General features: G+C 40.1%; 3 protein-coding genes across 3 annotated transcripts; 1 reads left to right on the plus strand and 2 right to left on the minus strand.

Annotated features, from left to right (window-relative positions):
- Positions 1–242: 242 nt before the first annotated feature.
- tmem167b (transmembrane protein 167B) lies at positions 243–3,308 on the minus strand. Its single transcript, XM_050038912.1, has 3 exons — positions 3,154–3,308; positions 1,971–2,102; positions 243–1,354 (listed from the first exon to the last, which is right to left on the minus strand). Exons 1-3 carry the CDS (start codon positions 3,161–3,163, stop codon positions 1,272–1,274), a joined length of 225 nt encoding a protein of 74 aa, XP_049894869.1. The 5' UTR covers positions 3,164–3,308; the 3' UTR covers positions 243–1,271.
- A 1,397-nt stretch (positions 3,309–4,705) lies between these two features.
- Positions 4,706–8,037, plus strand: si:ch211-160o17.6 (protein FAM107B). Its single transcript, XM_050038464.1, has 5 exons — positions 4,706–5,450; positions 5,967–6,000; positions 6,269–6,425; positions 7,334–7,478; positions 7,644–8,037. The coding sequence occupies exons 1-5, from the start codon at positions 5,427–5,429 to the stop codon at positions 7,743–7,745; spliced, it is 462 nt and encodes a 153-aa protein (XP_049894421.1). The 5' UTR covers positions 4,706–5,426; the 3' UTR covers positions 7,746–8,037.
- A 371-nt stretch (positions 8,038–8,408) lies between these two features.
- b3galt6 (UDP-Gal:betaGal beta 1,3-galactosyltransferase polypeptide 6) lies at positions 8,409–11,933 on the minus strand. The gene is made up of 2 exons (XM_050037160.1): positions 11,436–11,933; positions 8,409–10,854 (listed from the first exon to the last, which is right to left on the minus strand). Exon 2 carries the CDS (start codon positions 10,842–10,844, stop codon positions 9,825–9,827), a length of 1,020 nt encoding a protein of 339 aa, XP_049893117.1. The 5' UTR covers positions 10,845–10,854; positions 11,436–11,933; the 3' UTR covers positions 8,409–9,824.
- Between the last annotated feature and the right edge of the window lie 89 nt (positions 11,934–12,022).

A 12,022-nucleotide genomic window follows, 5' to 3' on the forward strand; every position in this document is an offset into this window, starting at 1 on the left:
CTAGCTTGAAGAAGGTGAAATGTATACACTGAATTATTTCAGCTTTGTACCTCAAATGAACTAATTTGGAGGATACTTCCCCTTATTGTGTTGTTGATTAGTGCAAAAAAGGCAGAATTACACCCACTGTGACTGAAATCATATCAATAAAACATGAAAAATGTTCAAAAGGGACTGCGGTGGATATATTGCAGTAGGCACTGAATGTCATTTGAGATCTAACTTTTTTTTTTTTAAAGACAACAAACAGAGATATTTTCTGATTAATGTTTTACTCAAAATTGCATTGCATCCCCTCCCAAAAACATTATTTTTTCTTTGAAAAATATAAAATAAGGTGGCAGAATTAAACTCAGAATAACAGTTTGTCATTAAGATGGCATGAGAAGCACCATCCTTATTTGGCATTGCATTTAAATCTTCAGGCAAGTCTGATATAGCTATCCAATTTTAACAATACGTTGAGATATGCCTCTTTCAAAAGTTATTAGTGCTGTGATACTCCTACATGACTTACAGTTCAATTTGTAACAATTTGTGACAGTTAAAACAGGTTATCCAGTATCAGATGTCAAAGTAAATACAACATACACTTGTGCAAAATGTGTATTTCAAACCTAAAACAAAGCTCAGGAGAGGCCCAACAGCACTGAAGATTACGAGTAAGTAAAATATAGTGTACACAAGAACATCTTTATATATTAGCTTTGTTTATCTTCCCCTCCACCCTTGACACAAGAGGTGATACAGAAAAAACAGCATAGCTGGGAGCAAGCAGAATTGATCATGTTCAGTTTTATCACACAAAACCTCTGGCAAATCTCTATTGGTCACATCTTTTCCCAAATATATACAGCTAGGCTAGTTTTGGGTTGTATACAGGTATATGGTATAATGCACACACTGCCCTTCAATCTTCTGCATCCTTCAATATAAATATTTATGGGGTGTAGATGGAGACAATCAACAGTGTTACCCTACAACAGAATGATACCATGTGACTCCTCTCCTCTGTAATAACTGTAGAGTAGATTGCGGATGCCCTTCATGATTGTAGTGCACACACATTATCAAGGGAGGAGTTATGTACCCAGTCACCAGAAGGGGGCAGCACTGGCTAGTCTTTTACATGGGTCCACAGGGCAAACGGGGTTTCATCGGTCAGGTAATCCAGGAGGTGTACCCCAACAAGGATTAGCACGTGACCACAGAGATGAGTCCATCCCCAGCCTGCACCCGTCCAGTGTCCTTTCCAGTCCAGTCTGACGCTATCATTTCAAGAAGACAATGTAGAAAGCCATGGCCAAACAGGAAACCGCCACGGCAATGTGAAGCCGCGACCCAATTACCGCAGCTGAGAAGAGAGATGGAGGAGGAAGAGGATGAGTGAAGAAAATTACAGGTAAACGGATATAAAGAACAAGGTGGATATAGCAAACCATCTAAACAGATGTGTTATCAGTCAGGTGAGTGCTGAAGTCAAAGACGAGTCTAACAGTACAGTGTGGTCTGTAAATATTCGGGTAGTGTCAACATTAGAGCTGTTCTGACTATATACACAACAGAATAGTAAATTTGAAATGAAAAAATGACTGAGATTAAAGTCCTGACTATGAGCTTTAAGGGTTTTTAGATGTGTTTACATCTGCATGGTATGTAAGAATGTCCACTATGAAAAAACTCCTATGCAAGACAAATAGGCCCTTTTTCCACAGGGGACATCCTTACTTATGATAGCATGAAGTACAAAGGTAGAACTAACAGCACTGAAGACGGATTAGTTTCAGTAAACTAAGCCAGTACGCCAATGAGCCAGCTCTGAGTAGAAAGATACACAAAAGATGTCGAAGATACTATTCACATCTTCCTACCTTTCAGATTTCATTTTGATGAAACCACTTGTCAAAGAATGCATTCTCAAGTTTTAGGTATCCCTGTAGATACATTCTGTATAGAAGTCACAGTCCTACCTTTATAGAAGACGCCCCACACTCCTTTCTTCTCTGACAGCAGCCAGCTGTTGAGCCGCGGCACCTTTTTGAGGTATGCACAAGTGCAGATGAACAGCAGCCCAAACACCAGGATGCCATCGAAAGAGTACACTATGGAAGAAGGGGAGAATAATATCACACGGTCAACCTTGCCTTCCAAAATCTAAATACATTACTGAACTTCATTCATCTTAATTGACACTGTACAAAACAAAATCGGTAAACGGAATTAAATGACAAAAACAATCCCAGAAACTAACATAAAGTCTCAATGATAGACTCATTCTTTCTGCAGTGCTGCACTGATTGGTTTTACTTCATGAATTTCAGAAAATCTCTGTCAGAGGAATAGCAAAGAGACAGACTGGAGAAAATAAATATTGAAAACACATATTGCTGCTACATAAAATGTAAAGAATTGTGATTTGATAAGGATATTTGTACACATATTCTTTATATTGCAGTGTCCACACCAAACAACCTGTCATGACACCTTCAATTTATGTCTTAGCTCTGATGTAGATTTGAGGGTTAACTGTTTATGTTTCTGCTGCTTCATGTATATAATCTCCACTGTAAAAAGTCATTCAGTTACATTCAGTATAAACTCTGAATTGAGGTGGATTTTCCCTCCACCCTGCATGTAGCAACTGTGTTGCTGACTCTGGCAAGTCCTGAGTTGTTTGCAGTTGCAGCAACGTCATGAATCTCGTGTACCGACATCAGCAGTGGACCAGAACAACAAATGTGTAAATGTTTAGTCAGTTAGCTTGCATGCTAACATGATATCTTGCCTTTTCAATTATAGTTGTGGTCTTATGGATAGCTGTTATTTTCTAGCATTAGCCACTGATACACTACCGTTGGTTAAAGCTAGTTAGCAAGAAACCTTGCAACCTGAGTAAAATACGTTATTAGCGTTTCACTAAATGATGCCAAACCTCTACCATCATTCTATAATTGCAACAAACAAGCGAAATGTTAAACTTCGTGAGGACGAATTTGTTTAGTTGCTAACAGACTAATAACAGGGCAGCCCAGGGCCACGTCTACAGCTAACCTAGCTTCCACGTTAGCCTTCCGTCCCAGAAGTAACGTTAGCTAGCCGAACTTAATGTCCTGTTATGTTGTCGACACTAGTTGGAAAACACAGTTGACCTACCATTTGTCATATTCGCAGTTTGCTCTTTGACGACGTATTATGACGGGTTCTTGCTTTAAATTAACAATCCATCATGTCATGCATAAAGTGGAGATATAATGCAGTCTTCTTCGCTTCGCAGTCAGTCGGTTGACATTTCCGGTTTCACTGGCTTACACTCTTCTTCTACGTTTTATGTTTGTTGTTGTCCATTGAACATTTACTGCCATCTACTGGACATTATGATGAACAATAAAACTGCACATTTTAAATCTCATACATCACATACTTTTATCTGTATGCACTCTTTCTATAAATTAACGCTATCATGACACCTCTGGGAAAATGTCATCAGGTGTACAGAGTTTCCTTTTTTGTTTTAAACTTTCCTATTGAATATATTGCATGCAACACAACCACCATAGCAATAGTATGGGAGCGAAATGCATTCACTTTAGAAAAACACTTCTGCTCAGTTTTTCTGAATAATCGAGATTATTATCTCAGAATCCTGAGGAAAAAAAAATCTACTCTTGTTTTTCTGAATTACCATTATTATAAATTTGGAATCACGAGAAGGTTTTCTTGGAAAAAATTAAAATAATCTTATTCAGAAGAGAGATTATACTCTAATTAATATTCATAAAAACAAGAGCAGATTTTTCCCCCCCTGAAACCTTTTCTTATGGTTCTGAGATAATGTTTTTTTGTTTTTTTTTTAATTTTAATTTTATTTTATTTTATCTATTTCTTTATTTTGGTCAAGTTAATGCATGACACCGCTGTAAAAATTGAGACATATTTGGAAAAAGAGAAACTGAATCATAGCTAGTTTTTCTTATATTATATTCCTCTGGGTAATCCATAACCATGATCAGCATCTATAATGAGGAAATTAAAATTCTGCACTGATATTGTTTAGAGGATGTTAGAGAATATTGCCAAAAAAATGGACAGGACTGTTAATATAGAGATACTGCACTGTCTTTCATTGCTCATTTCTTGCAGGATGTCTTCAGCACACTCAGCCCTGCCATATATGACATAGAGGCAGCACCTACAGAAAAAGAGGACAAGGACGAGATTAACAAAGTGGTGAAAAATGCTGGCTCTGCTGCAGCCCTGAATCTGGCCACACCTTGTACAGAACAGAGGGAAGGATGAGGATTAAGCTGAGCTTCCACCCACACTACAATGAGCTGACACCACTATACAGACACCTCCACCTCATCCCCAGAGGTCCACCATGGAACATTTTGTGCTGACAGCCATCAGCCATTTGAGAGTGCTTTCTGTGCAAATAAGCTCAGTCTCAGCCAGTCAAGAGGGATCTGAATCAGGATACCTGCACTGCATGCATACTGTGCATTGTGCTCCTTAATACATTGTTTCTGTCCCACTGGATGGACTCACACTGGTATCATGGTCAGGCTGAAAAAATTAACTGTTTTTATTGCACACCTATATGTGCAAATGCACCTGTACACTTTGTCGCATTGAGTTGTGTGATGCATAATGCCAATGCACATGCTTAAACCTAGGTCTCTTATATATCATGTATGTATTGAGTAGTCCCAGTATTTATGTATTTTCACTTGTTTAATACTGCACATATTTTGCATCACTGCCGTGATTTGGACCATCCTCTTACCACTGTCATCAGCACTTTGATCATACTTAATCCCCTACATCTCTATTTAATATGTATTTGCAGGGCTAAAATTGTCAGTGTCACATCGTAACCCACATTTGTTGTGTCAGATTGTTTGCTATTGCTACACTGATTTCACCTCAGGACCATGAAACATTCCTCATCAACCTCTGTTTGGGTGCATTATTTTTCCATCTTGAATATAACTTTAAAGCATCAGGACAGTGGTGTGTAACTTCACATTTAAAGTACAATTTAATGTGAATTTGTCATTTATTTAGTTTACTTTATTATTTAATTCAGTATGTGTGATAACAGGTGGATCTTTACAGTAAAGATACAAAAGCCATGCTTGTTGTATTGGTATTTCTTGTAGCATTATCCTTAATCATTACATTATCCTAATCCCTCCATATGTTGTTGCTGCCTTAGAGACAACAGAAGTTTCTCTCCCGAAGGGAACAAGGCTGGAACAAAGGGTCGTAAGACAGTTAATAAGATTTGATCACAGGACAGTGAAACACACCTGTTCAGATCAGCCTCACTGTAACTGCAGCTCAGCGTGGACCGTGAGAACAACTCTGTCTTCTGCTGCTTGTTTCTCTGCATTTGCTTCTGTGAGGACACACTTCTCTGTTCACCAATGCGTCTCTACCATGGCACACAGGTAAGATTGGTTTTATCATTACTTCTGTGGTAAATATTTATTTTCATCAGGACTTGGGAAGAAGAAAAAACCTATTTAATCATATTTGAGTTGGACAGAGTTTCATCTAGGCTCAGTTTCAAAGAATGGAATGTTTGGACATTAAAAGCCCTGATAAAGTTGGAAGTAAAATCCAAAACAGGAAGCTCACACGACACCCATTGTTATGAAAGACTCAAAACAGTCACAAACCATGGAGACTTTATTATGGACAATTTAACATATCAGCTACATAGCTGTAAATAATGTGATATTGCTGAGTAACTCTGAAGACAGCACTGATTACTTTTCTTATTTGTGAGGATGTGAGAATGTAGAGATGTGTTGATTCCTGTTTGACAAAGATTTGAATTTAATGGCTACAATATGCTGATGGGTGGCAGGATGGTCTGTGTGGATTTGCATTTGCATCATTTCAGTTGTCAAAGTTCATTTTGCAGATGAAATGCACTTACTTATCTGCTGTTCTTTATTCAGATATCTCAAAAAAGGGGTCTTCAAAATAGAAAAGGTAAGATAAAATAAACAGTTGTCAAGTTTAATGTCGGTTTAAATTGGTTTTGTGAATCTAAAGAAACAAATGCCATGATCTCCGCATGTGATCACAAATTGTAACCCATTGCTTTTAAGTTCCTCTCATGATAGCACATATAACATCACACTAAGCAGCACCATTTCACAGAAGCTCATGTAATACTGTGTGTACAAAAGTGTCCTGGATTAAAAACTGAGCAGGATGGTGATGACTGCATGTGCTGGCTTGTATTTATGTGTGTCAGAGAGACATCACTGCTGGATGGCCTCACCACACCAGGTGACTGAGAGTCCACAGCAGGAGTCTGGTGACCTCATCCAACCCAGAAAGCTGCCAAATCCCATGCTGGCTTCTCACCAACACAAATCACTACACCAAGAGCTGCTATTCTGCCACAAAAGGTGAGAAAACACTGAGCTCTGTACGTGCTGTCTGTGATCAGGCCACACAGGCGGCAACAGTAATGAAGTTATATTTACCACAGAGTTTTATACTATGTAAAAGATGGATTTGGTTTTCTATGTGACATTTTGTGTGCAGTAAAGACAGGTTGCAGCTTCTCTCAGAAAGCAGAGGCTCTCCAGATAAGCATTTTATGTGTCTGCTGCCTCAGTCAGGGAAGCCTCTTAGGCTTCCTCTGCCCAGCTGCCCGGCGCTGTGGTCGGGGATAAGCAACATGTTTAGGTGGTTTAACGCTGATCGTGTCAAAGGTACAACACCTTCGGCTGAGCTCACTGCTAATCTCTCATCAGGGGGTCGGTGCTTTCACTCTCATCTGTCTGAGAAAGCAAAAATAATTCATATCACTGCAACAAAATCAACAGAATTTGGCTTGTAGTTCTCAAAGCATAAAGAAAAAGCAGGAACTCAACATCTTTCTGTCTAAATATGATGATATGATGACTCAAGATGATCCCCCAACTTTATCATACAAGGTCTGTGGATTATCTTGAGTAACCGGGTCATGATTTCTGGAAAGAGACATTGCTGTTGAGTGTTTCAAATATATTGTTTTGGTGTTTTGAGCACCACAAGCCGAGTGCCATCTAGTTCCATTATATTCAAGAGACGGCAGACGTCTCTACAGCTGATATCTCAAAAAACACCACAACAATCTAGAGTGATACAGGTTAGAGGAAAAACATGTGTTGTTGATTTTGGGATGAACTGTCCCTTTAAGCTTTCTTACGAAACTAAACACCCACCAACAGTGTGTCTTTGTACTTTAAACCATCCCTAGGGAAAAAGTTTTATGGTATTTTTTTGGGTTGCTTATCTTTATCTAGTAACTTTTTCCATGTGTCGTCAGAGGTCTACTGCCCAGAAAAAAGCCTGAGCTGCAGTGCGTGCTGGAACATAAACAGAAAGAGCAGCACAAGCAGAGGGAGCTGGCCCTCTCACCTCCCTCCGACTTGGAGGTGAAGCTACGCAGGAGGCAGCAGAGAATACAAATCGTGAGTATATGTTAGTCAAGAGCAAAGACTTAAAGTCTCACAGCCAGGGGAGCACAGTGTTTGTAATAATCTATTTACTTTTTGGGGATGTTTGAGCAAGCATGCAGATATTGGCAAATACTTAATCAGCAGGATATCCAAACACAGATGTTTCCTGTCTTGCAGTACGAGCTGGAGGAGAAGAGGAGGAGTGAGAGCCTGCAGAATATACCGGAGTTTGTACGTGTGAGGGGAACCCTGAGACGGGTCCAAACTTTTTCTTGGTGATGACAGGAGCAAAGTGACACTTAATGACATTATCATGGAGCCCTGACAAGTTCCTACAAAGTCGGTTCAAAGGATCCTTTACTGGCAACTGCATATATTTCTACTGAAATCATCAAAATTGATCAGTATTACTTTGAGACTAATGTTGAAATATAATGGATTGTTTATTTCAATGGCAGTTTGGAGTTGTAAAATCCTCCTGTGAGAGTATTTTCTCTTAAAAGTGTGTTGTGTAAAGATAATAAACCAAGAAGTGTGTTTTTACACTAAATATAGCAGCTATTTAAGGTATGTAAACTATGTAAGATTACTGTATTTTGTAGTACTGTTAAAAAAGCATTTTTATCAAGTTGGTAGCAATGCTACAGAAGTGAAATGCGTTCACTTGAGAAAAAAATCTGTTTTTCCTGAATTAAGGTTATTATCTCAGAATTCTGAAATAAAAGTTTTAATAATAAAAAAATCTGCCTTTTTTCCCTAAATTAATGAGATAAAACTCTTGTTACTTCAGAAATACGAGAATTTATGAGATAATCATTAAACAGAGAACATATTTTCTCGTGAATACATTACGTCTCTGTAATTCTGACTTTTGTGTATGCATTTGACTGTGTATCCTTTCAAATAACGAGTATATAAGAATACAAGTAACAAGAATACATTTAAAAGTTTTAATAAAACATCCAGGGAGGCTGACCATATATGTAAAAACAAACACTGAAACATAGGTTGTACTGAATCGTGGTTTGCTAGTGACAACAATGAGAAAATAAGTCATGTCATTGTTCACAAAAAAACGTAAAAGCCGCCATAAAAATAAGCTCGGACGTGGCTCCTCTTGCAGCATTTCTTAAATGTTGGTGCTCCATCATTATATTGTACCCTTTAAGCGACGCTGTACACATTTCACAAGTTTCGGGACAGAGCTAGTGACATCACAGGGTAAGTTCAGGTTGGAGAGCATAACATCAGAAAACAACAAGTCATTGAATAATAATTTATGGACTTTAAAACTTTGTTTCTTGTTTTAAAAAAGTGACCAAGTGCCAGCTGGTAGTCTATATCAAGTTTCTCATTCTGAATCTGTGGTGCGCTGCAGACAAACATTAATAACTTGATATCTCCACACAGTAAAAGTACTGACCTAAACTCTGAAGTGTGACGGCTGCCTTGGAAATGTAAATATCCTCACATAAGCTCCAGTATGAGGAATAAGAAGGCCTGCTGAATAAAACACATTCAACCATTTTCTCTTACACATTCTTTGCACCTCCAAACAGATGAAACTTTGTTGTACCGTTGACCGTAAACAAAAAATTTTACATTTAAAAAGTGAATTACGCATGATTTCCCCCCAAACACATTTATAAATACAAACTCCACTCACAAGCAGCAACCACAGCCACCGTGCTTCTGTCCCAACTCAGTACCAGTGTGTTGTGTTTGCTGCCGAATAAATTAACAATAAATAAAATACAAATAAAAACTGCTTTCACGAAAAAAGTAGACATCATGGCAGGGTGAGATTCTCCCGTCTGGTTTCCCTGTACAGTACTACTACACTGAAATAATGGTGAAACATACTGAATAGTGTTAGAAAATATTGAGCAAGAGGTACAGCAGAAGCAGCACAGACAGAGGAGAGAAGTAGGCCACCGACGTGGTGAACTGGCGGTGAGGAGAGCACTGACATAGGTCCGAAAAACAAGGCCAAAGGAGTTAACTGGTTGAAAAGGACACGAGGCTGAAGTTGACTTCCTGTTTGGGAGTTAAGGGGTATTATTTTTCAGTCAACTCCCCACTGTTACACCCTTTAAAACTGTGAAACTGGAGGTAGGCATCGTAGTAGAAAGCTTTTAAGTTGTATAACTATACGTGTGTGTATACTGTAACTATAACAAAAATGGTTTTCCAAATCTGAAATGGGGTTTCTTTCATCATTAAAGCATCTACTATGTTGGCTGGAACCTGCTACATAACTTTAAAAGGTGTAACACTGGAGAATTATCCCTTAACCTGCCCCTGACTTGAAGATACAAATCAGAAGCCAACTTCAGGGCCTTGTGAAAAGAACAAAAACTAAGGAATGCCATCCTTCCTTTGGCAGCACTGTGAGGGTGGCACACTCCAGTCATACACGTAGGACAGCCGCAGCTTGACCTCCTCCTTGCAGAGCCTGCCGTCACGCTGCAGAGTCTGGTGTTTCTCCAACATGTCCTCCAAGCTCTGCTTATGTGTCACCAAGTATTTGTTGTTGCAACCACGCGATTTATACTCTGTGTCAAATCGTGGGTCATGCGTCCGCCGCACATCCACTGGTGCCAGCCAGGCGCCCAGTGACACATCCTCACTCTGCCACGTCTTGAAGTAGCCTGCATTAAGATGCACGTAACGTACCAGGTCGGAGGAGAGGATGTAGCCCCCACCCAGTGCGTAGGGCAGGTAGTAGTCACAAAGCTCCCAAGAGCTTTCCCGCCACTTCCCAGCAGTCTTCACTCGCCCTCTCCCTGAGAAGAAGCCCCAGTATAAGCGGCTGGGCTCTTTCCCCTTCAGCTCCTCCTTTAGGAGGTCCAAGCGAGCAAATGTGTCGTCATCTGCTTTGAGGACAAACTTGAACTCCACGTTCTGGTCCAGCCAGGAGTACATGTGCAGGAGCTTGAGTGTTAAGTTCTCGTAAGAATCTCGCAAGTCAGGCAGTAAGAGCAAGTCCTTGTGCCGCCCTTGCTCTGTGTTAAGGTTCTGTAGGTCCTCGCTGGAAAGCCCCTGAGTTCCCACCACAAACATGGCCAGAACATCAGAGTCCCGCTTGGCCAACCAGGTGCTGCGGATGATGCTCCTCCGCTCTGTGTACTTGGGTCCAGTTGTGATGAGGACCACGAGGAACGCTGACAAGTCTTTGGATGTAGAAGGGGGATTGTGCTGCTCTGGATGGGACTGCAAAGCACTGGCATGAGGGGCTAAGCCTGGAGGGTCCTGGTGGCCCTGTTTCAGGGTTTCTGAGGTACATTTGGCCAAGAAGACCAGAACTACAGCAAAGCTGCACACAGTGCCAATGACCAGGGCTGTCTTGTGGCGGCACACTAGACGTAACAGATTCATGGTGCTGAGTCTGGGGTGGAAAACACAAAAGATTGTCAGCGTTAATGTAACTCAAATATAAGGTTAACTATCAAAACACCCAAATAAGACTTTTCTGCAAGCATCATCAGAAAACTATCAGGTGGCTGAAAGGGAATGAGCACAGAGACTGACTTATAACTGACAAATGTGCATGCTGTGTGTCTCTAATCTTATAACTTAGATGTATGCCTGAATGAAGGTGCAGTTAGTAATCGCACAGTACTTCATGTTTGCTTCAGCACGTTTTAGGGCTGCACACTCATCACAGATGTAAACAAACATTCATAAGCACAAGAAAATATGTCTAGTGTGTTGTCTAAAATCTGTTTGTAGTAACAAATTGCATTAAATTAGTCGTAGCACCATCACTTCCTGTGTTTTACAGTTTGGTAGTGAGGTTTGCATTTGGATTATTAGATTTCGCTTGGATAGCTTTGCAAGTTAGCAAAGTCCCCGCACACCCATGACTTCCTAGCACCACCTACTTGCTAAGCTCAGTAGTTGAACTGTACACACACGTGTCAAAGCAATGCTGTAAGCAGTAATAATTAAAGAGGATTTGTTAGTTACCTTGGCTAATTGAAAGGTACCTATCCCGTGAGTGATGCAGCCAGAGCGGCCCACAGACGGCAGCTCTGCAGGGCTAACGCTAGCTACCGCGATAAGACCCTCTGCGCACTTTGTAAGCTCACTCCGCTGAAAGCAGACACACACGGGCGGCTCATATTGGTCTGACCGGGAGATGGAAAATACCGAGTTCACCGGTGTCGCTCAGGTTGGTTACAATAAGCTGGTTGAACCGTCTGCTGGGTGAGTTGAGCCAGGTATCGGTGTGGTCATTTTTTTTGTCTTTTGGTGTATAAACCCAAGTCAAGTCTGTGTGGCAGTGACGAAGAGGAAACGGAAGTGAAACCCCCGTAAGAAAAAGGGGATTAAAAAACCCAAAACACTCAAATGGACCATTTTTTTGTTTTCTGTGTGTATGATATTATGTTATTCATTTTTTAAAAAAATGTATTATCGTATATAACTGCGCGAGAAGAAACTGACTTACTCCAGGACCAACTTTGGCCTTTTTTTTTGCTATAAACTGATATGACGTCTCAATAAAAAGTAATTTGTATTGAAAAAAAAAGAGTTAAAGTTTTCCTGTGTTA

The sequence above is a fragment of the Epinephelus moara genome, chromosome 24 (genome assembly GCF_006386435.1).
Source record: "Epinephelus moara isolate mb chromosome 24, YSFRI_EMoa_1.0, whole genome shotgun sequence".
NCBI lineage: Eukaryota > Metazoa > Chordata > Actinopteri > Perciformes > Serranidae > Epinephelus > Epinephelus moara.